The sequence below is a fragment of the Myxine glutinosa genome, chromosome 10 (assembly GCF_964187855.1).
Source record: "Myxine glutinosa chromosome 10, kmMyxGlut1.1, whole genome shotgun sequence".
NCBI classification, from domain to species: Eukaryota; Metazoa; Chordata; class Myxini; order Myxiniformes; family Myxinidae; genus Myxine; species Myxine glutinosa.
The window spans coordinates 38,204,374-38,229,433 of NC_136270.1; the positions used below are offsets into that span (position 1 = coordinate 38,204,374).

Below are 25,060 nucleotides of genomic sequence, written 5' to 3' on the forward strand. Positions count from 1 at the left end.
TCGTCCGAATCCGTCCATAACTTCTTGAGATATCCTGCTCACAGACAAACAGACAGCAGGTACTGAAAAATAACCTACGTCCACCTTCGGTGGCAGAGGTAACAAATATATTCATGCTAGAAAATCTCCAAAAACATGTACATCCTATTTGACTCTACCTAGGCCAACAAACCAAACATTAACCCCTGTTTTTACTCGTTTTTCGACAAAGATTAAAATGGTTGAATCACATGTAAGGTTCATGGAGCACCTTCAACAAATATTACATCTCAGGCAATGACAATAATACACCTTTCCATGAGTTAACAAGAATGGCTGCACTGTGATCACAACCTGCGACACAAAATATAAACTTTGTGCCTCCTTTTCCCACTCAACTCCTCCTGATTAACCCTTACTAATATTTTTTATTGCACATATAATTCGATTTTTCGGGTCCCTCATCGTGAGTAACACTCGACCCAAGCAAAGCCAATGGTAATCTGACGCAACAAACCTGGGCAGAGTTTAATCAGCAGAGGCCTTCAGGCCTGATGCTTTCGGCCCACACGAAAACCAAGATGGCGGCCATATTATTAAGTCTGGGTGCCATGGTGGGTGGAGTCAAGCAACAAATGTGGGTGGGGTCCAGCAGCTGTCCAACCAATGGGTGCATATTTAAAAAATCGACCCCAAACAAGAACCACAAGAAGAACAAACAACAACAACCACGCTGAGCTCACACAATCACACCATATGGCTGTTCACACAGGCCAACTGGTAGGGACTGAAATCTGCCCTCTTTTTAAAAAGCATTGGGCTACCATCTCCACAGGACCTGATGTTCATTCTGCCTGAAAATAATTTCACAAAAGTCTACTTTCTCTTATGCACAAATCCCATCTGAATGCTGTGACAATGGAGCCGTGGTTAAGCAAATTGTTTCCTCAAAATGCAACGCTAATCGGACTCAGGACAACATTACGTCATTCTGTGAGGCACATAACAGGTATGTGTATGTCTATCCTTAGGCAGTCAATAAAACATCATCTTGCAGATCTCAACAATAAAATGCTCCTATTCCATCCCGTCCCTCACCTCAAAGGGCATCACTGCTCTTGCTTTTCCTTTGTCTGGGCTTTTCGGCATGTCCTTCTCCGTTGGCCACTTCTGGTCTGCCTGCAAGTCAGCAAATATCACTCCCAACCACAAAGCGGGTGCAAACACAGATCCTATAAACTACAGACTCGTAAGCTGACGACAGATTATAAGAAAAGTCATGGAATTCATTATTTCTGCTGGTGTTGTCTTTCTTCTTTAAAACAACCTGACCACTCACTACAATCAGTTTTGATTCCCTCCCCATGCTCCTCTCGCTGGAATAGTCGGAGGCCCTACATCTCAAATTAATGTCAGGGACATCTCCCTGGACATACATACTGTAATGAAATTGTGTCTAAGTTGAACCCAGGTGTTATGCCGACTCTGTCCACTGAGAAGCTCCTATAAGAATTTGGACTGGACAGCGCTCCGCTGATTCCTGTGACATTTACTCTGTGTGATGTAGTGCATTCTCAGATGGTGCGTGTTACTCTAGGTTCGAAGCTTGCTTGTACGAATTGCAAAACCATTACTTACTTTTATGATTACTGTATACTGATATGTGGCTTGTTGGTTTCTTACAGGTATTGCTAGAGATCGATTCTGAATTAAACCTACTCTTGGGACAATGTTGTAGATCTGATTCTTACAACACATACACTACATGACCAAAAGTTTGTGGACGCCTGAACATCGAACATCTCATTCCAAAATCATGGGCAATAGTTTTGAGTTGGTCCCCCCTTGCTATTATAACAGCCTCTGCTCTTCTGGGAAGGCTTTCCACTAGATGTTGGAACATTGCTGCAGGGATTTGCTTCCATTCAGCCACAAGAGCATTAGAGAGATCGGGCACTGATGTTGGGCAATTAGGCCTGGTTCGCAGTCGGCATTCCAATTAATCCCAAAGGTGTTCTATGGGGTTGAGGTCAGGGCTCTGTGCAGGCCAGTCAAGTTCTTCCACACCGATCTCAACAAACCATTTCTGTATGGATCTCGCTTTGTGCACAGGGGGCATTGTCATGCTGAAACAGGAAAAGGGCCTCCCCCAAACTGTTGCCACAAAGTTGGAACAACATCATCTAAAATGTCATCGTATGCTGCAACGTTAAGATTTCCCTTCACTGGAACTAAGGCGCCTAGCCCGAACCATAAAAAACAGTCTCAGACCATTATTCATCCTCCACCAAACGTTACAGTTGGCACTATGCATTCGGGCAGGTAGCGTTCTCCTGGCATCCGCCAAACCCAGACTCGTCCGTCGGATTGCCAGATGGTGAAGCTTGATTCATCACTCCCGAGAATGCTTTCCCACTGCTCCAGAGTCCAATGGCGGCGAGCTTTACACCACTCCAGCCGACTCCTGGCATTGCGCATGGTGATCTCAGGTTTATGTGCGGCTGCTTGGCCATGGAGACCCATTTCATGAAGCTCCCAACGAAGAGTTGTTGTGCTGACGAAGAGTTGTTGTGCTGACGTTGCTTCCAGAGGCAGTTTGGAACTTGGTAGTGAGTGTTGCAACTGAGGACAGATGCGTTTTATGCGCTACACGCTTCAGCACACGGCGGTCCCGTTCTGTGCGTTTGTGTGGCCTATCACTTCGCGGCTGAGCTATTCTTGCTCAGACGTTTCCACTTCACAATAACAGCACTTACAGTTGACAGGAGCAGCTCTAGCAGGGCAGAAATTTGACGAACTGACTTGTTGGCAAGGTGGGTTTATGACGCAAACAGGACGCAAACGTTTAATGACGTTTAATGACGTTTAATTGACGTCTATGTAAATGTGTATCATGTACTGCCCTCTCTAGGTCTGAGAGAGTATTGCAAATCCCCACAGTTTGCAGTGCAGTGTTCCTGTCCCCACGTTTTGCAGTGCATTGAGGTGTTTTGGATTACAAGCTGTAGGCATGATTTAGTTTCGTGTACGTAACTCGGATTTTTTTTTTCGGGAGCAAATGAGGCAGCTGTCAGTTGCCCATACACCGCCCAAATATATGAATGCATCAGAAGAACATGTTGCATGCTTGGAACAATATCGCCCGTAGGGTGGCTACACCATAATGTATACATACAATCTTTGTCTTGCATGTGATTTATGTGCAAGTTTCATCCACTACGAGTCTAAGAACAGCGTTAAAACAAACCCCCTTTTAAAAATGAGTGAAATGACTACTTTTTGGTGAAAATCTAGGAATGCACAAAAATAGCAACAGGACAAAGAAGGAAGGTTAAATAAGGAAAAATAGCACCAGGAAGGTTATTTAAGTGATTCATCCCTGCAGTGAAGTATTGCGATATCTGAAGCAAGGTTAGTTGGCCAATCAGGCAGTGAGTGATGAAACATAAACCAAAGTTCACTTGTGTGCTTCTCCAGAAAAAAATACATATATCCAATTAAGCCATTCAGCAAATATCCAGCTTCTGCTACCTTTCCTGCATCCACCTTTTCTTACATGTCATTTATGGTTATTTTACTCTTTTCTCTTTTCAGCTCAGTTGTTCTCCACCATTGAGCTTGCTTGCTCGGCCATGAACTCAGCCCCAACAGTTTAAATGGTCTCCCACATCATCCTTTCTTCATAGCTTTCCAGGTGTGGGCTATTCTTATGGCAAGGTCACCAATTCTGCTATTGTCAAAGCTGATGCATTGTCTTTCAACATACTAGAGCATATCCTGCACTCACAGTTTTGCTTTGCCTCTGTCATAGTGTGACTCAGTTTGCCACCGATGTTTGCGTCTGCCACATATGTGTGTATGTGTGTATGTGTGTTTGTATAGATGCGTTTACATGTACATGTACATGTGTATGTATATGTAGGTATGTATGTGTGTCAAGTTGTAGATTTGTTATTGCCTAAAGTTCAGTTATAGACGTTGGTTGCTAATGTGTTATGATTTAAATGTTGTTTAAAAAATGCTATTTTCATAAAGTTAATAAAGGGTTTTTGCTTCGTTTTAGTTTTGGATGAGGAAAGGCTCGCTGAGGTCATGCTGGACAATTGTATACGTGTGCTTTTTTCGAGGCTAGATAAGGCCGGTCGTAAAACCACGCCCACATGCGCGTGATTTTGCGTAACGCTAGTAGAATGTTTAGAGTGCAGACATAAACCTATCGTTAACCATATATATTTTGTATTAATCACAGCGACGCATGACTCTGTATAAACATGCTTTGAATTACTCATGTAAACAAACCCATAAAATATATGGGTTTGTTTGGCCAAGCATGCACTCTTCTCTTTGTGAGTTACATTTCTGTTTTCTCGGAGCCCAGAGAAACATTTGGTCCGAATGATAAGGAAGGGCTGACTCCCCCGAATGACAGCGGATAACGGTGGGAGGGACTCTCGCCAGTCGCTTTGTTCTCTCGGAGATTTTCTGATAATCGTATTCATATATAAGTGAATGAGAATCAATGTGTTTCCAGGAAGGCTTGACTTGGCATGTTCTTGCTGTAGCTTGCTGTAGATGTCTTGTCTCCTCCGGATCTGTATAAGTTGGTTTTAATAAAAAGCTGCGTCATTTTTCAGGCTATTTGTGGACTTCTTCACCAAACGAAGAGCTGATTCTTCACAGATGGTACCAGGAGTGGGGTGTCAACAGACGCGGAGGACGGGAAGCGGAACCCGGGCGACAGGAGGAAGGCTGCCCGAGGCCGGGACGCTGGCACTCTAATTTGATTAAGGTGAGCAATTGTTCTATACCAGAGGGCTATCTTTCCAAATTTGTACCTTGCTTCCTCGAATGGTTTCAGTCCGCTTCCCTGTCATCCGCGCTGCCTGCACTCGAACAGAAATTGTAAGTAAAGGCTCATTTTAGGCCTCAGAATGACGTGGCTTTGTTAAAGCCAGGATAAACAAGTAAGGATACCAGTAAGGACTTAACAGTAAGCTTAAAGTTACAGTTAGCACCAGGAGGGGAAAGTGAGGTCGGACAGCCGTAAAGGTTGAGCCAGGCCGAGAACTTTCCAGGAAGGAACAGCCCAGAGACAAGATGGGGTATGCCATTGCATGCCAGGGAACGAAGGGCTGTGGCTAACTTAAGAGGGCCATAAAAAACATGGCCAGTAAAAGGATTTGCGCAGGATATCGGTGAAGATAACGTTCGGTACAAGGGAAAGGGGAAAATGAGGTCGGACAGCCATATAGGTTGAAGCCAGGTGGCCAAGATTTTTCCAGGAAGGAACAGCCCAGAGACAAGATGGGGTATGCCATTGCATGCCAGGGAACGAAGGGCTGTGGCTAACTTTAGAGGGCCATAGGAACATGGCCAGGAAAAGGAAAACGCGCAGTAGGTAGGCTTGACAAGTAAGTAAGCAGTTAAGCAAGTAAATCAGCGATTGATGCCGCTGGACCAGATGCCAGACCAAGACCCCCCAACCCCCCAAGACCTGAGCTCAGTCCCGGGGCTCTAGGCAACACCCCCCACCCCCCCAAGACCTGAGCTCAGTCCCGGGGCTCTAGGCAACACCCCAACACCCCGCCCTGCCTTCCCTTTTTTCACCTCAACCCACCCCCGTCCAACCCGTCCCAAAAATCCTTTTCCTTGAATGAGAGACGTAACATGAATGAGCAAAGATTGTTTGGGAGTGGCTGGAGAAAGGCATGATTTGAGTCGATCTGAGTTTCGCGCGAAATCTGGGAGACTTCTATGAGTATATGAATGAGGAATGAATGTATATTGGGATGTTAATTGACGTGTGTATCTGGCCAATGTATTTGTCTGTCATCTGTTTGGGAGTTGTTTGGGAAGCGAATTGATATAAATCGGGTCAGGAAAGCACTCGGAGTGCCCTTGTCGACCTACTGTTGATATGAAGCGGTTTCTTGGAGATGGTTGCAGGATGGGCTGTTTTTTTTCTTTCGAGCGGCAGTCGGACGGAGATTTGGAATTTGTTGAACTAAATTCAGAATCCGAATCAATATGTGTGTTTTACTTGAATTGAAGAGTTCATTCAATGGCAGATATTGTGCGTTCGGGCAGGAGCCGAGCGAGCCGCGAGTCACGGGTGTGCTGTATGAGATTTGCTCAGAGTGCCGGCGATAACTCGCCCACTCTCAGAGGAGGATGTGTGCCCAAATGCATTGTGGGTCATTTCGACTTTGCTGGATGTCGGACGTTCATGTCAGTATCTTGTCAGAATCTTCTTCTTCATGTCATGTCCTTCATCCTTCATCTTCTTATCCTTCATCTTCATGTCAGAATTAGACATGAGTCATGAGCCATGTCAGAATAGTGGGCACCTGCGACATACATGCCATGCAATGTCACAAAAGGAATACGTTATTTAAAATGGATTTATATAAGGGGAAGAAACGATTTCCAAACTAAATTCGATTTCTAGAATGATTTTCTAAACGCTAAAATAAACGATTTCAAGACAGAGTAATTAATTTCCGGTGACAAGTTCCAACAGGAAGTCTTGTTCATACAGTAACAGTAAGTGAGGTACAGTGCGGAGTGGCGGCTGGAAGATGCATCGAAGGATTTGTGTTGATCGATGCGCCGGACAAAGGGTTTGCTGGCGAGCGATGCTGGTAAGGTTAAGTTATTAAAATTCAATAATTTGAGCAGAAATGTCACGTTTTCAACAGAACGCTTATCCGAGGAAAGAGGAATATCGAGGTTTCAACTGTCGGTATGTGGTGTGGCTGGTGCCAAGGTGTGCGGTGGTCAGGTGTGTAACGAAGCCATTTGTCCAGTGTCAGGAGTGGGATGGGAGCGGAATGAGTGTACTTGGGAGGATATTGTTCCAGGTACAAGACAAGATGCTCTTGCAATGACGGGGGGCAAGGAGACACCTAGATGTGCGAATAAGGTACGTCGAATGGTTGTCGGAGGTTGTGGTTTCATTGCTGTCTGTTCTGTGGAGGTATATTTCTGAGGCATGGATTTCAAGGAGGAAGTGTGTGCCCCGAGAAGATTGTGGGTCGCAGATTGGGCACTCTGGGTGGACACGGGGGTTGCAGTTGTGTGGGCGCGAGGAGGTTTGTTGATGAAGCGTTGTGCGAACGAGGAGGGATGTGCGAAAGGTGCACTAGGTAGCAAGGGTGCTGCATTGTAAAGCACGCCTCGTACGGACGTTCCTGGGCGGATTGTGACGGTTGTTGGATTCGTAGAAGTTAGCATTATGCTATGTAGAGCCACATTAATGGTCATTTGTCCATTGTCGCCGGACTTGCATTACTTGTGGGATAATAAAGCGCTGGTTACCCCAATTTGAAGTTTGACCTTTCGAAGTTTATTTGACCTTTGTTCGAGATATGTAAGGGTAAGAGGTCAGAGGCAATTCACTAACCTTGGAAGAACGACAGGCGGAGTCAGTCTACAGGGTGTTGCTTTAACGACAGGATATAGAACTTAAATCTGGAGAGAATATCGGGACATATATTGTTGGATAAAACTGAAATCATGTACGTAGTTAATGAACAGAGAATATCGAGTTCTGTTTGTCGTTGTAATTGTCGTTGAGGTCCCGATTCAGGGGTCTCAAGAAATAAACAGACTTCCGGTGCCGACCGGAAGCGTCAGGTACAGTACGCTTGAGTTTAATTTAACCGGGCCGAGCACAGTGACGTGCGTGATCGAGCAATGGGGATAGTCATGGTCAGTGAAATGCAGTGAAATGCAGTGAACATGCCCGATTTGGCTTTGCGAGGCTCCGGATAGAAATTGGCATTTCGATGCTGTGGATTATATTGTGCCTGCCCGGAAAGGTGATGTCCTGTGCTGGGGCTGGCGACATGCCTCTGTTATTTGTCTGTCTGTCGGTCTGATTGTAAGTCTTTGGTACTGGGAGGGCTAATTGAGTGCTTAGGCGTCATTGTTCCATGGAGGTAGGAGCTGTGAGTCACAAAATGTAAACGGGAACTTTGTGTAACTTTGCACCGGATCCACAAACAGAGAGATGGACAGGACAACAATGGAGTTTATATGGACGGGTTTGGGGCAGGTTCAATCTGACGATTACAGAGGGCTTTGTTCTGTTCACGAAACATGTAAAATTCATGGAGTTGAAGTGGTTTGCAAGAAGGCAGCAGAGTCAGTACTGGGATGCAACCTCGTCCAGGGGTTTTGGTCCAGCCTGCAAGGAGTCCAGGGGCTTGTTTCAGGGCTGGGTCGCCAAAAATGGGATGCTGTGCCCATCTGGATGTAAAATTATCCATCAAGGACGGGGAATGATGTGCAGTGTGATTGGGTAAGAGGTAAAGGCCATAAAACACCAACCCCATGAGGAACGAAATAAATGGAGAGATGTTGGGATCACATGATGGTTGGCATTGAAGAACAACCTACTGGGATTTCAAACCTGTGTTTGGGTCTGGGGCAACTGGGTGATGGGCAACAGTGTATGAGTGAGTAATTATGATCTGTTTAAGTGTAAGAGGCGGTGGAGAAGAAAGGGGTGATGAAAAGTTATTTGTTTTAGTGTGAAGTAGGTTGGTTGCTTATTTGTCACAGTAAGATGAGAGTTGTGTTTTTAAGCTTGGTCTTTGAATGAATTGTTGATTGGAAAAGTGATTTTTGATCGCTGATCCGATCTGGTTTTGAATTGTTTGATTTAATTTTGAATTGATTGGAGGTAATAAGGATTTGTGTTGATTTCCTGATTTGAGTTCATCTGGAAACAAAGACAGATGGGATTAATGTGTATATCAGGAACATTTTGGAAAAGAAATATGGATATATGACATTACTAAAATATAACCAAGCAATTGAGAGTTCTTGGGTTAATGGGATATAAATAAATGCATCTACAAGTTGATGGTTTATAAAAATTTAGTTCTGGATGATACTTAAACGATGAACAATGTTGGCAATATACAAAGAATGTGACTTGTTTTTTTGGGGGAAAACATGTGGTTTAAAATTGGTTGGCTAAGTTTTAAAGATGGAGATGTTTCGCAGAACTCTTATGATTATTTATATGAGTGGTGGACTATTCCATGGCGAAGCATTTTTCAGTTTATTGAAAGTTGGATTTTGTAAAATAATGGTTTAATATAACCACAGTAGAAAATAATATACAGATTTGGGACATTTTGTAAACTTTCGAATAATGAGAAGATTCATAAAATTCATAAAAGGTGGATACTGGGAAACCATCGATGTTGGGGGCAAAGTTATGAGTGGTTTTGGGCAAACGAAGATTAATTTAGATTTATCATAGTTAAGTTCGAGGAAGTTGATTTGAAGCCAGAATTTTATTTGGATGCCAGAAAGGAGAAAGGAGATGCTGAAAGCCAGAAAGGAGATGCTGTTGTCTACTCTGAATGACAGGTGGCGGTATCCAGGGCGCTGAGGAGTTTGTTCACGTTGTAAAGTTTGTTTATTTAGTTTGTTTATTGTAGAGAAGAGTGCTTTTGGGATTCCGGAGCCAGAGTGGATAATTTGAGAGTAGTAGGTGGTCCTTGTGGGCTTGGGAGTGAACTGATTTGGGTTTAATAGGCACAAGCTGGTCTAAACAGGGTGAGGAGAATGGTGTGATTGATGATGTCAAAGGAGGCGTTGAGGTGAGGAGGATGAAAATGTTGAGGTTGCCGGCGCCAGAGGAGAGAAAAGGTCGCTGGTGATTTTGAGGAGAGCAGTTTCAGTACTGTGGCTGGAGCAGAATCCGGATTGGGATGTTTCATACAGGTTATTGGCAGAGTGGTGATGTTTGAGTTGAGTGGCCACAGCACGTTCCAAAACTTTTGACAGAAAGGGTAGGTTGGAGATGGGTCTGAAGTTATTTAGGGTGTCAGGGTTTAGTCCAGGGTTTTTCCAGAATGGGGGTGAAGTTTCACGAGTTTTTGGGGAAATCGGTATGTGAAGCTGGATTAAGTTGGAACTGCTTGATGAGCCATGGAGATGGATTGGGTTTTGTTGTTGGTTGTCTGGGAGTTCGGTTGTTGCATTGCCAAAGGTTTCTGTGTGGTGGACACACTCGTTGGCTGTTGTCTTGTGTGACGTGGATGGAGATGTATGTGGCTGCGTGTGGCTGCCTGGAGTCGGGAAGACGGCTACAGTGGTTGATATTGGTTGTGGATCGTCCGGGGTGCTTCGATTTGCATAGGGGGTGAAGATTGGGATATTACATTATTTTAAGTAAGTATTGGCACGAGTAATTACATAAGTAATTATGAGTTATTATGAGTATTAGTTATGAGTAAGTGATTATTACCTTCGCAAAAGCGGAAGGTTATGTTTTGATCGCTGTGTATTTGTATGTGTGTGTGTGTGTGTATGTGTATGTTATTCGCATAACTCAAAAAGTATTCAACCAATTCGCATGAAATTTGGTGGGATGATAGGTTATTATCCGGGAACCATTTGATTAGATTTTGGAATCGATCGGGTCAAAGGTCAAGGTCAAGGTCATGAAAAGGTCATGGATGTGATTACAATATCAAACTTTTGGCGGGATAGAATGGTTTAATTTGAAACAAATCTTCCCGCATGACAACGTAGGTGTGGCTTTGCTACACAGATCTTGTAGTCTTTTATTTTGGCAACAAAAGTAGCTGCGGCGAAGGTATGCGCTCTACCGAGTGCCCGTTCTAGTTTTAGTAAAGTTACATGTTTCGCTGTGTTGTGGATCTGGGGACAAGCTAGTTTGATGGGTACCCTGGGGTCTTCGGCGTGTCTATGTGTTTGGCTGTCTGTTACACCGGACTCTTGAATGGGTTTTCATGAGACGAATTTCAGACATAACAGTGAGAATCTATTTTGAGCGAATCACAGTGGGTGAGGAAAACATTGTGTGTGACCAGACACCAGAACTGACCAGAATTGAAATTGGAAGTAGACCAGGTTATTTCTATTATTTGTTTATTCGTGAAAATAAATAAATAATAGGGGGAGGTTAATGGAGGTTAATGGAGGTTAATGGTGGTTTGTTTGTGTTAATGGAGGTCAATGGTGGTTTGTTTGTGTTAATGGAGGTTAATGGTGGTTTGTTTGTGTTAATTCTAGTTGAAACTCTAGCTGAAGTAATTTTCGTTTATTTTTATTATTTTATTGATTTTTATGATTTTGATTGATTTGAGATTTGAGATGATTGATTTTTATTATTTTATAATTTTATTTTATTGATGTTGGAAACAGGTAATGGGATGCTGAGAGAAGGATTGAATTTAATTTGAATTGGACTGGATTAAATGGGATTAAATTTAAAAATTGAATATTGGATAAAATTGGATCCACTTGAAAAAAGTGGATTAGGAAATTGGAGAAAAGGTGTTCTATGAAACTATGAATTGAATGAATTGAATCTATGAATTGGAGACCTGTAGACCAGGCGTTCCCAGGAGACTTGTGGACCAGGTGTTCCACCAGAGGAAAAAGACCAGGTGCTCGTAAAACACTTCACCCGCAAGAACGCCTTGGAACCAAGGTGGAAGGGACCAGTCCAGGTGTTGCTGACTACACCAACGGCAGTCTTTTGCGAGGGCAAGACTTCGTGGATCCACGCCACGCACTGTAAGTTGGCCATACAAGCACCAGACACTACACCACAGCAACCACAGTAAGGATGGGCCTAATCATAGGTACAATACTATTGATAGCGACAGCAGCTAGGGGAAACTCCGATTCCAATAGATGCGAAAACGAAACCCGACACCTCACCGTAACATGGGGACAAAGAGTATCACTACCATGTTTCGAACAGAAAGCCCTGCACACAAATTGGGTGAACATAAATTGGCTAGCACTGTCGGCAGGGCCTGGACGCGTTGGCATGGTACTACAAAAGCAACGAGAGTTCCGGGAAGACGGGCAAGCTAGCATTAAGACCTTGGCCCAACCAGGATACCAATGGGGAACCCCTGATTTTAAGCTACAAACACGCACACGCCTAGGGAAAGACATGACCATGCAGGTCCGGTGCAGCGTCTGGACCCCTGGCGCGGCCGGTGGCGAAAAGAACTACATACCATGCATCGAATACATACTCACGCCACAACCCCAGAATAAGGCCCCAAAGAAGGGTGAAAACACATATTGGAAAGTGGCCAGGGAGGTGGCAACAATTCAAAATAGGACACACTGCTGGTCGTGCATGCGCTTTCCCCAAGCAGGCACCACAGGAATACACATGATAGTGCTACCTCTGTCCCTCAATGACCTCTGCTCACAACCTATCGATTCCCCATGTTTAGTCACCACGCTGGAAAGAGAAGGGGTTGACAACGGCAAGAGTTGCAATCGACAATTTAATTATCGCCCATCAATGATTGCCCATGTGGCCGAGAGGCCTGCCCCCGTCTGGGTCAAACCACAGAAAGGGAGGGTCTGCCTCCAGGGTTCCGGCCACTTGCGTATGGGAGAATCAGAATGCGCCTACACTCTCCCCGGGAAGCTGGGACAAGGGAGCTCGGGGATTACATTACGAATAGTACTGCAAGATAAACACAACCACAACATAACGGCTATAACATTCTCTAGGGGGGTTAGTAGGATTAATGGGGTGGTAAAGGGACTCCAGTGCTTATCCACCCACCTGGTCCCACCCCATGGGACAATGTTTATATGCGGCGACAAGGCTTACCCCTATTTACCAAATAATTGGGGGGGCACATGTTATCTGGGTTCAGTTCTTCCTGACGTTGAGATACTGGATGAGCTAGACCCAAAGTCCTTGGACAGGCGTTATAAGAGGTCAGTCATGAACGAAGATGGAACCACTAAACTACACGGGAGCCTATGGGAAAAGGTGTTTGGTTTCTTCTTCCCAGGAGCGGGCACAGTCATGGATAGTTTCCGGATAGACAAATTGGCTTTGGCCCTAGAAAAGGTGGCAAACGACACCGCTACGGCTCATGACATACTATTGGACACGGTAATTCACATGCGTACAATGGTGATGCAGAATCGGGTGGCTTTGGACATGCTCCTGGCAGAGAAAGGAGGGGTATGCGGAATTATAGAGGGAAAATGTTGCACTTACATACCCGATCCATCTGAAGGAGTGTCAGCCGCAATAGTGAGACTAAGGGAAACTAGCCACGCCCTGACGATCGATCGGATCGCGCGCGAAAATTCTTATACATTTAGCTGGCTCACTGACTGGTTCCAGGGATGGACGGGCACCATAGTGAAGTGGTTATTGACCGCACCGGCTGTGATAATCGGGGTAGTAATTTGGGGGGCACTAATGAAATCTCTAGTCCTCCTCTGTATGAGAAAGTATTTTACAGGATGGAAAGTGAAGAAGCCGCCGACAACGACTATGGCTCTGACCACAGAGGCCGTCGACCTGAACGGGTCCTTCAACAAGGCAGTTGCGACCAACGCTCCAGAAAATTGCATTGAATTTTGTAATGACTGTGATACTTGTGCGGATCCCATGTGGGAACTGGCTGCTGCCTGTAACGGTGTATGTGATGACTGTGATACTTGTGCTATAAACCCCTTGCGTGTACTGGCTAACGCTGCTTATGTATTACAAGCTGACAGCTGCACGCCCCCTTCCGACCCAACTATGGATCTGATTGCGACACTGGGTCTGGCGATCGAGGGACCCGACGTGGATATCCTAGACCCGCAAGCCGACCAGGCGCCCAAGGGAGACTTTGACATAAAGGAAGTTCCTCTCTTTGCTCCATATGTATTAAGTTCAAATGCTTCAAGTGAATCGGATTTTTACGCTCTGTACCCTGACCATGAAATTGAGACACAAGATACTGACAATATTATGTATTCCCCAGAACAGCAGCACGTGAGGGACCTCATGGGCATGATCGTTGATTAACTTCGAAGATCTGCAAGGACTGAGTCTGCAAAGGGTGGGGGGAGCAAGTTCCGCAGGGGAGGTGATGGGCCCTCTGGCGGAGCAGAACCTCATCTGGACCAGACACCTTCGTTGTGGATCCGAAACGTTAATGGACTTTCATGTTCTGAGCCCTCAGGCTCCGAGCACGCACCACACGACACGTTCGCCAAATGCACGGGCGAGGCGCTTTGGGCGCACGATATGCCCTTGGGAGATACCCGCATTACACAATTATTTTTCAATAAAGCCCGATGTGGCACGTTGTCTCTTAAGATACTTTGTCTCGACGAGACAAGAGGAAGGAATGTCAAGTTGTAGATTTGTTATTGCCTAAAGTTCAGTTATAGACGTTGGTTGCTAATGTGTTATGATTTAAATGTTGTTTAAAAAATGCTATTTTCATAAAGTTAATAAAGGGTTTTTGCTTCGTTTTAGTTTTGGATGAGGAAAGGCTCGCTGAGGTCATGCTGGACAATTGTATACGTGTGCTTTTTTCGAGGCTAGATAAGGCCGGTCGTAAAACCACGCCCACATGCGCGTGATTTTGCGTAACGCTAGTAGAATGTTTAGAGTGCAGACATAAACCTATCGTTAACCATATATATTTTGTATTAATCACAGCGACGCATGACTCTGTATAAACATGCTTTGAATTACTCATGTAAACAAACCCATAAAATATATGGGTTTGTTTGGCCAAGCATGCACTCTTCTCTTTGTGAGTTACATTTCTGTTTTCTCGGAGCCCAGAGAAACATTTGGTCCGAATGATAAGGAAGGGCTGACTCCCCCGAATGACAGCGGATAACGGTGGGAGGGACTCTCGCCAGTCGCTTTGTTCTCTCGGAGATTTTCTGATAATCGTATTCATATATAAGTGAATGAGAATCAATGTGTTTCCAGGAAGGCTTGACTTGGCATGTTCTTGCTGTAGCTTGCTGTAGATGTCTTGTCTCCTCCGGATCTGTATAAGTTGGTTTTAATAAAAAGCTGCGTCATTTTTCAGGCTATTTGTGGACTTCTTCACCAAACGAAGAGCTGATTCTTCACATGTGTATATATAAATATATATAGGATTACATTTCATTAGGTTGGAGAACCAGATTACAGATACCATTATTAGTAACTCCCAACCGTAACCAGGTCGACTCCATATGATGAGTGGATACCAGAGATAACGTTACCGTGTGGCAGGCGGTGCTTATCGCTCCCAGCAAGGTGCAGCAGCAGCTGTATGGGACACCTTGCTGGCGGTTCTCCACTGATGATATGAAGGTCGCATAGTGACTGATATATATATATATATATAATTATATATATATAAATACTACAGGTCAAAAGTTTTAGAACACCTCAATTTTTCCAGTTTTTATTGAAATTTAAGCAATTCAAGTCCAGTGAATAACCTGAAATGGTACAAAGGTAAGCAGGAAGATTGACAGACCATTATAACCCTTAAAAGTGTCGGTCTTTCCTTTGGAGAAATTGCAAAGAAAGCCAAGGTGTCAGTGAGTACAGTTTCCTACACCATCAAAAGGCATTTGGAAACTGGAGGAAACTCTGACAGGAAGAGGTCTGGCAGACCCAAATCCACAACAGAATCAGAAGACAAGTTTCTGAGAGTCAATAGCTTGAGTGATAGGCGGCTCACAGGACAACAGCTTCAAGCATAGCTTAACACTGGTCAAAGTAAGCAAGTCTCAGTTTCAACTGTGAAGAGAAGTCTTCGAGCTGCAGGTTTGACAGGTTGAGTGGCAGTAAGAAAGCCATTGCTAAGATGGCAAAATAAGAAAAAGAGGCTTGCCACTCGACCTGTCAAACCTGCAGCTTGAAGTCTTCTCTTCACAGTTGAAACTGAGACTTGCTTACTTCGACCAGTGTTAAGCTGTGCTTGAAGCTGTTGTCCTGTGAGCCGCCTATCACGCAAGCTGTTGACTCCCAGAAACTTGTCTTCTGATTCTGTTGTGGCTTTGGGTCTGCCAGACCTCTTCCTGTCAGAGTTTCCTCCAGTTTCCAATATACTACTTCCTGCAGTGCAATATTGTCCAAATAATGCTTCAGAGGGTGTAATAACAGTCTGTTCCAATACTGCGTTTATACAGACAGGGGGTTTGTAATCAAGTAATCAGCAGAGGTTGGGACACCTGTAGGAATTGTTTGCATCAACTTTCAAGGCTTAATTTACTTACATTGCTGCAGAACAGCTGTAAGTTATTAACCCATTACTTGTCCCTGAAGAAGGCCTTTTTTACAATATAACTGTTCAATTTACATTATTTTCACGTTTTTGCTAACCTAAACTTTTCTTTTTAACCTCGAGCAGTTTACTGCTTACCTTTGTACCATTTCAAGGCCTGGTGTTGGCTTAGCGGTTAGGGTGCCGGCTTTGGATCCTAGGATCCTGGGTTAGAATCCCGGTCGATCGCTGAATTAACGCCAGGGGGGTTGACTCAGCCTGTTCATCCTTCCGAGGTCGGCAAATTGAGTACCAGTTCACTGGTAATTCCCTGTGTGTTGCAAGAGGCGACTAACAGGGTTGGTGGCAGGAAGGGCATCTGGCCATAAAACATTGCTTCAAAAAGGGGACCACGGTGCCCGATAAAGGCCAACCCGTGCTCTGCGGGGAAAAATGGCCTCTAAAGGTGGTTCTTCTTTGTACCATTTCAGGTGATTCACTGGACATTAAACTGTGTAAATTTCAATAAAAACTGGAAAAATTGAGGTGTTCTAAAAGTTTTGACCGGTAGTGTATATATTATGTGTGTGTGTGTGTGTATGTATGTATTGTTAATGTCCGGCTTCCTTCTTGTTACTACAGTGCAGTAATTGTTCTTTATTTTGATTTGTTTATGTTATAAATATACAAGCTAATGGAAAGAATAAAATAAAATAAAATTTTCTACAAGCAAGTGACTTTGAACTTTGAATATAAAACTCTGAACTTTGAATGTAAAACTCTGAACTTTGAATATAAAACTCTGAACTTTGAATATAAAACTCTGAACTTTGAATATAAAACTCTGAACTTTGAATATAAAACTCTGAACTTTGAATATAAAACTTTGAACTTTGAATATAAAACTCTGAACTTTGAATATAAAACTTTGAACTTTGAATATAAAACTCTGAACTTTGAATATAAAACTCTGAACTTTGAATATAAAACTCTGAACTTTGAATATAAAACTCTGAACTTTGAATATAAAACTCTGAACTTTGAATATAAAGCTCTGATTTTTGAATATAATATAATATAAAACTTTGAACTTTGAATATAAAACTTTGAACTTTGAATATAAAACTTTGAACTTTGAATATAAAACTCTGAACTTTGAATATAAAACTCTGAACTTTGAATATAAAACTCTGAACTTTGAATATAAAACTCTGAACTTTGAATATAAAACTCTGAACTTTGAATATAAAACCCTGAACTTTGAATATAAAACTCTGAACTTTGAATATAAAACTTTGAACTTTGAATATAAAACTCTGCACTTTGAATATAAAACTTTGAACTTTGAATATAAAACTCTGAACTTTGAATATAAAACTCTGAACTTTGAATATAAAACTCTGAACTTTGAATATAAAATTTTGAACTTTGAATATAAAACTCTGAACTTTGAATATAAAACTCTGAACTTTGAATATAAATCTCTGAACTTTGAATATAAAACTTTGAACTTTGAATGTAAAACTTTGAACTTTGTATCATACACCAGAGAGACACCGATGCGTGGAGGAGGACAAAGACAAAGTGGGACATAATCGACACAGGCAACACGGACAACAAAATACAATACACCGCTCAAACACGCACAAAACACTTGCAACATAAGCCGAGCATGGGTCCATGGTCACGAGGTCTCGCAACGCAGCTTTGTGATTGGTTGATAGAATAGGCCCACCCCTCCCCCCAGATATATCTGGGAGGAGGTGAACAAGGGAACTTCTCTTGATGAAGGCTAGTGGAGGCTCAGCGCATGCTGGGTTGCTGGCCGAAACGTTGAGCTTTTAAAGACAAAGCTATAGGTTGGAGAACGGAAAAATGGATATCGTGGATATAATTCCCAACCGCCGTTCATTACTTGATATATATATATATATATATATATATATATATATATATATATATATATATATATATATATATATATATATATATATATATATATACATATACATATACATACATATATATATATTGTTGCGGATATGAGGATTGTATGTTTTTGATTGTGTGTATTGTATTGGAAATTGCTGTGTAACATTGTTGATTATGGCCCCTCCTGCCTCCAGAGTTGTGTAAAGGTAAAAAGGGCATCCCGGTAGTTAATTCCATGAAACACCACATTGAAGGACACGATAAAACCCGTGTTCAGTAGCTCATATCTTTATTATGTGTTTTAGATTAAGGCTTTGTCGTCCATTAACATGACACTCCATTGCACCGAGTGAAAAAGAGATAGATTCCCTTCATTCCCATTCCCAAAAACCTCCATTTCCCCTTTCGTAATGGCCAAGCCTCAATTTGGCAATTACATCCCCTCCAAAGCCGCCATTGGCCATGAGGCAGGGTCGGGGAAGAAAGGCGTGCCCGCCCGTCGTCATCAAGGGCGGAGCCAGAGGGTCGCGCGACCAACCATGGCCGAGGTGAGCACACCGAGGGGCGTGTCCTAAAGGCCGGCGGCTTAATCGCCGGAGGCGTGATAAAAGCGCGCGCGCAAGGGTCGTCAGAAGAGAGTCGCAAAAAAGACAAGCAGATGAGTCCAAGAGATGAGCTGAAAGGCTGAGCTGAGCTGCGTGGTGAGGTGGAAAGGAAAGAGCTGGGTCGTCAGAGCAGGGCTGAGTTGTGAGGTCCAAAAGCAGATCATCCAGGGAAGCACAAAGCCTGCTATTCGTCACCTTGCTCGCCAGCAGCAGCGTCTACAGCAGCAACAACACTCGACAGCCGTTTGGGGCCTGGACGGCAGTTTGGAGCAGGGCCGCGAAGGGACGGCGGCTGCCGAACACGCCGATTCGTGCTGCCGAACAAATTGGACTTTCCTCTCCTTCCAGCCAATTCCTATCATCATTCCCCGTGTGAGTCGTCTTTGTTTGTTCTGTCCTGGGTAGGTAATCAAGTCTGTATAAGCTAGTAATTTGCACTGTGTTACCTGTTTTTTTCATGTCCGCTGTAAATACCCGTGACTGCTCTTTTTGCTTATGTGTGTGTAAATAATAATAAACCCCGTTACTCTTCTGTATGTCTTCTTCTTATTCCTCTTTGCATTCGTCGGCTTAGTCTTTTCCATATTGAGTAGCTGTGGCGCGATACGGCCAACGTCTGGGTGAATTGGGTTTAATCGGGGAAAAACTGTTCAGCCGCGGCGCCTCCGCTCGGCAAACAACATCCTTAACCGCGGACCGTAACAATTGGTGTCAGAAGTGTTGGATTCGGACCTGAAGCGTTTAACGCGCTCAAAATTACAAAGTACCGAAATTTGCTTTTGTTTTAAAAAAACCCGAACTTTGAAATCGCGCCATGGCTGGTCAAGGTGACGGGATGTCGGTGGGAGAGATAAACGGGTTAGAATCGACCCAGGACCTCAGGGAAATGTATGTGGATGAAAGAGAGGAGGAGAACATTGGCAATGTGGTTGAGGGGGTATCAGGTGCACAAAATTGCGCTCTCGCGCACGAGGTTTCAGGCGCGCAAAATGGCGCCTTTGCGCACGCGGTTACAGCGGCACCAAATCTAGCCGCGCCCGTGACCGTAGCAGCACCGGTGAATTTGGACCTCTTTATGATACAAATAAGGGCGCTCATGGTCCAGACAAGTGAAGACCTGAGGAATGACTTGGGGAACCGGATGGATGCTCAGGGTGAGCGGATAAGGAACGAAGCGAGGGCTGATAGTGAGCGATTGGGGGGCGAAATGGGGAACCGAATGGATGCTCAGGGTGAGCAATTGGGGGTAATGAGGGACGAAGCGAGGGGTGAGGAGGGATTAGAAATTTTTTTGGGAAGTTAGACAATAAATTTGAGGGGTTAGACAACGGGATAAAAGAGGTAAAGAATGGGTTAACGGGGGTGGAAAATAGAATGGCTGCCCAGGAGAATCAGATAGAGGGGGTGAAAAATGGGTTAATGGGGTTAGAAAATAGGATGGAAGACAAATTGCGGGAGATAGGGGAGCAATCCGCCCGGGAAATTAAACAAATGGGAGAGCAGATAGAGGAGGTGAAAATCGGGGTAGAAACCAAACTGGATGCTCAGAGGGATGAATTGGGACAGATGAGGGCGGCATCTACAAAAGAGAGGGAGGAGATGAGAGAGGAGATCTCGGGGGTACGCGAGGAGGTAAAGCGAGGTGAAAAGCGTATAGAGAAAGAGGTGAGAAATGGAACGGCTAGGTTACAGGGGGGAATAGAAGATCTGACGGAGGAGGTGGAACAGCTGAAGGAGGGACAAAAAGAACTAACGGAGCAGGTTCAAAGGAACACTGCAGTACTAGGAGGGTTAAAAGCGACACAAAACGACATTAAAAATGACTTGATAGCGACATAGAGGCAATGTCAGATGGTACGTGAGGGACTGACAACGAGGTTGGAAGAGGTGACAGAAGTAATGGAGACGAAGGACCGAGAGGTGAGGACGCACATAGAGACGGTCAAAATAGCCTTAGAGGACGAACTTGGGGACGCACCGGGAAATAAAAGAGGTGAAGCAAAAATTAGAGGAAGTGGAAGAAGAGGTGAGTGAAATTAAGAAGAGACGGACAGAAACTAAGAGAGAAATACAGGAGGAGGTGATGGAATATGTACAAGGTCGGTGCTCAACTCATAATGATGTGCTCGCTAACCAAATAAAGAGTTTGCAGGTGGTGAAGGAGGTGCGGAGACGAGGTGCCAAGGTGAGTGGCGATATACGTGGAAATGTACATGATGTGAGGAAAGCTTCAGTCGGCTTGGGGGTTGATTTGGATCCGGGTGTTCGTGAGAGGCCGTTGGTGAAGTGTGCGACAGGTACGGTGTGCGAAGGAGGAGGTGTGCGAGAATGTCCGACTCTGGGATGTGTGAGGAAAAAGTGCGCGCCGAAGAGTGAGTGTGCTGTCGAGAGTGAGTCGGTCATAGCGCGTGTGCGAGGGAGCACATGGAAGCGCGTAGTGAGGAGTGTTACAGAGGAAGTAACGGGAGAGTGTGCGCAAGAGTGTGCACGAAAAAGGTGTGTAACGGACGGGTGCATGAGGAAAGAGTGCGCTGTCAAAAGTAAGGAAGAATGCACACCTGTGGTGAGTGTTACAGAGGATGTAACGGGAGAGTGTGCGCGAGAAAGGTGTGTAACGGACGGGTGCATGAGGAAAGAGTGCGCTGTCAAAAGTAAGGAAGAATGCACACCTGTGGTGAGTGTTACAGAGGATGTAACGGGAGAGTGTGCGCAAGAGTGTGCGCGAGAAAGGTGTGTAATGGACGGGTGCATGAGGAAAGAGTGCGCTGTCAAAAGTAAGGAAGAATGCACACCTGTGGTGAGTGTTACAGAGGATGTAACGGGAGAGTGTGCGTGAGAAAGGTGTGTAACGGACGGGTGCATGAGGAAAGAGTGTGCTGTCAAAAGTAAGGAAGAATGCACACCTGTGGTGAGTGTTACAGAGGATGTAACGGGAGAGTGTGCGCAAGAGTGTGCGCGAGAAAGGTGTGTAACGGACGGGTGCATGAGGAAAGAGTGCGCTGTCGAGAGTAAGGGTGAGTGCGCTGTCAAGAGTGGTGGTGAAAGTAGTGAGAGTGACACGGAGCGTGAGTTGGTTGTGACAGGTGAGAGAGGATGTACACCTGGAATGGAAGGATGCACACCTGGAATGGTAGAGCGTGTGTGGGAATGCACGCTTGAGTTGGTAGTGAGGCACGTGGTTGGGTGTGCGAGTGAGAGCACACCTGTGGTTGTCACAGAGGAGGGTGACCGAGGAGGGGGCGCGAAGAGGTGTGTTAGTGAGGTGTGCGAACGACGAGTGTGTGCCAAGGTGTTCGGTGGTCAGGTGTGTGACCAAGTCTGTGAGCGAAAGAACGAGTGCAATAACGAAGTATGCGGGGTGTACAGGCGGCGTTGGAGCATCGAGCTCAGTGAGGGTGAAAGGGGTAGCGTATGCGTGTAAGCATGCAGGTGAGGCATCGACGGTAACCGGGTTAGCGGTTAGAACGACATTTAGCCGAATCGGGCCCTCGGTGCGCGTCGGGCAGCTTCGCGTGCCGCGAGGACCAGCGGGGATCCGAACCATGGCGGGTTCGAAAGGACCGCCATACGTGATCCACGCTGGGCCGCGTTTGGAACGGCCCCGTCCGTGCTCTGATAGGCGGAACGGGCAGCCCGATAGGAAGGGTCGTCATGGTGACCCCCTTTTGTTGAGGCGTTCCGGCAGGTCGAGATCGGGCCATGGGATGGCTCCGTGCCGAGGTGGTGCGTGGGATCTCGTCCCGGGTAAGCGTCCTTCCCTGCACCGAGTGGCGGACGTATCCAGCCGCCGGCACCAAAGAACCCGCATTCATTGCTCGGCTGTACGAAGCCGAGCTTTAGAAGTGAATTGGCGCACCGAGAGGATCTAGTAAGTAGACGGGTGATGAGGTTAGTGTTATGGACCCAAAATTAGAAAAAGGCAAAATTTGATGATTGGAAAAGGATTGGCAGTAATGATTGGCAGATGATGGGCAGTAATTGGAAAATTTTTGATTTGTGGAAATTGGACGAGCAAAATTTATAGTAAGAGATGCCCCATGTGATGGTGTGGAAATGTAACTCATTGATTGGGACTGGTAACTCATTGATTAGGACTGGTAACGAAGCAGATAGACGATTTCGTAAATGAATGTCAGGAATGTGCACGAACATGGTAATCTCTTGTCCACCTGGTCACAGCCCCAGGCTGGAGCACCCCCCTATTGTTTGGTAAATGGAACTCGCAGCAGGAGGGGAGCGAGCTGGTGCCAGTGAGGCGACCGAGTAACGTTTGCGGAGAACGGATTAGGATTAGCGGAGGAAGGATTAACACTGCGGTGCCCATAAAAGAGTGAACATCTCCTTGACTCAGGAGCACTTGCCACGATAACCCCTGCCCGACGGAACGAACGAGCACGCAACGGGAAACAGAAAACAGGAGAGCACCGGTGAACGAAGAAGAACCAACGACTTGAATTACTAAATTCGTTATAGTATTGTAGTTCTTTATTGCATTGAAACAAGTGAATTATTAGCTAATAAAGCGTTGCTTTGTAAAAGCCCTGTTTAGTTATTTTGTATCCTCCTGAGTCAAATAACGATTCCCGCACAATATGGAGGCACCACTGGGATCAATTGGACACATACAAGATCTTTAAAGGTGAGTGTGTCTTGTTTTTGTCCAGTATGATTTACGAACCTGGGAATAGTTATTTTGTATATACATGGAGGATTTGGTGTTTGGGCTTCTCCACGCACCATCGGTGCACGGAAGCCCTGATAAGGAAAATATAGATGGGACCCTTTGCTCAGGTGCTGTGCTCGCGACACAAAGGATCCATATGAGCAGGGCCCGGGTGCTGTGTAATTAATTAGTACACAGAGAACCAATTACTTGGGTGCTGCTGAATGAATCATAAAGATCCATTTTTTGGAGCTGGCTCTCCCGGTGCTATGATTTATTCAAAGAACCAATGACTGTGTGATTAAGATGTATTTGGAGGTACCTTGTAAATAAATGTAATGATGTAACGATTTTGTAACGATAGTCCTACAAAATGTCTGCTCTTTCCTTTTTCCTTTGAGTCGTAATCCTGTTGAAATCTCATTACAAATGCGGAATTTATTACGCCGTGTAGTGATAGAGGTCCTTGAATGCAAATCAGGAAGAGTGAATGAGCGAACAGTCACGGATGGAACATCGACAAACGATTTAGTTATTATTCGTGTCTTTCTAGCGATCTGTAAATACGTATTTTTGCGCTGTGTAAATAAATGCACCAGTTCGTCTGACACGCGTCACTGAGAAACGCGCGTCTGTAGACTTGCCTGCAAGTGGGATCGTGTGCTTGCGAGGATACGCACATTATACGCTGGGTATTAAAAGCCTTACTCTGTTCTGGAGGCGAATCGGCCCATGAGTGCACCATGAGGCAATTTGTTTGCCGGTTCGGTAAGGTCCGTACACGTGTACAATCGTGTACACCCGTTTAAATTAATAAATAAATAATTTTTTTATGCACTTTTATATTTTCCCCCATTGCAATGTGCTTATATTTTGGAACGGCTAGGGGGATTTAAATAAAATAAAAATGAGTAAGCTTTTCAGACATGCTTCACGGTTAAATGAAAGACAATAATTAAGCGCTTTGGGGAAGGCAATGGCAAACCACCCAGTGTCGTACACGATATTTTCAGCACGATCATGGATTTGAGAATGCATGTAACTTGCAGTGTTGAACAAATTAGACAGATAGAGAGAGAAAGTGAGAGAGAGACAGACAGAGAGACAAACAGACAGACAGACAGAGAGAGAGAGACAGAAAGAAATAGAGACAGACAGACAGACAGAGATAAAGATTATATTCAGACAGATAGAGAGAGACAGACAGACAGACAGAGAGAGATAGACAGAGAGAGACAAACAGACAGAGAGACAGAGAGAGAGAGACAGAAAGAAAGAGAGAGAGACATAGAGACAGACAGAGATAAAGATGATAGACAGACAGAGAGAGAGATAGACAGACAGATAGACAGAGAGAGACAGAAAGTGAGAGACATAGACAGACAGAGAGAGATAGACAGAGAGAGACAAACAGACAGAGAGACAGATAGAGAGAGACAGACAGACAGAGAGACAGACAGAGAGAGAGAGACAGACAGAAAGAGAAAGAGATAGACAGAGAGAGACAGAAAGTGAGAGAGAGACAGACAGAGAGAGATAGACAGAGAGAGACAGAAAGTGAGAGAGAGAGACAGACAGAGAGAGATAGACAGAGAGAGACAAACAGACAGAGAGACAGAGAGAGAGAGACAGAAAGAAAGAGAGAGAGACATAGAGACAGACAGAGATAAAGATGATATTCAGACAGATAGAGAGAGACAGACAGACAGACAGAGAGAGATAGACAGAGAGAGACAGACAGAGAGAGACACAGACAGACAGAAAGAGAGACAGACAGAGAGAGACATAGACAGACAGAGAGATAGACAGACAGAGAGAGACAGACAGAGAGAGAGACAGACAGAGAG

The 25,060-nt window shown here is 44.7% G+C and overlaps 1 protein-coding gene across 2 annotated transcripts; it reads left to right on the plus strand.

Annotated features, from left to right (window-relative positions):
* The first annotated feature begins 8,359 nt into the window (after positions 1-8,359).
* LOC144894027 (uncharacterized) lies at positions 8,360-14,271 on the plus strand. Of its 2 annotated transcripts, none has more exons than XM_078785579.1 (2): positions 8,360-10,976; positions 11,007-14,271. In XM_078785579.1, exon 2 carries the CDS (start codon positions 11,597-11,599, stop codon positions 13,814-13,816), a length of 2,220 nt encoding a protein of 739 aa, XP_078641705.1. In that variant the 5' UTR covers positions 8,360-10,976; positions 11,007-11,596; the 3' UTR covers positions 13,817-14,271. The 2 variants fall into 2 exon arrangements, with proteins under 2 accessions (XP_078641705.1, XP_078641706.1); XM_078785580.1 differs by having other exon boundaries at positions 8,360-10,936.
* The last annotated feature ends 10,789 nt before the right edge of the window (positions 14,272-25,060 follow it).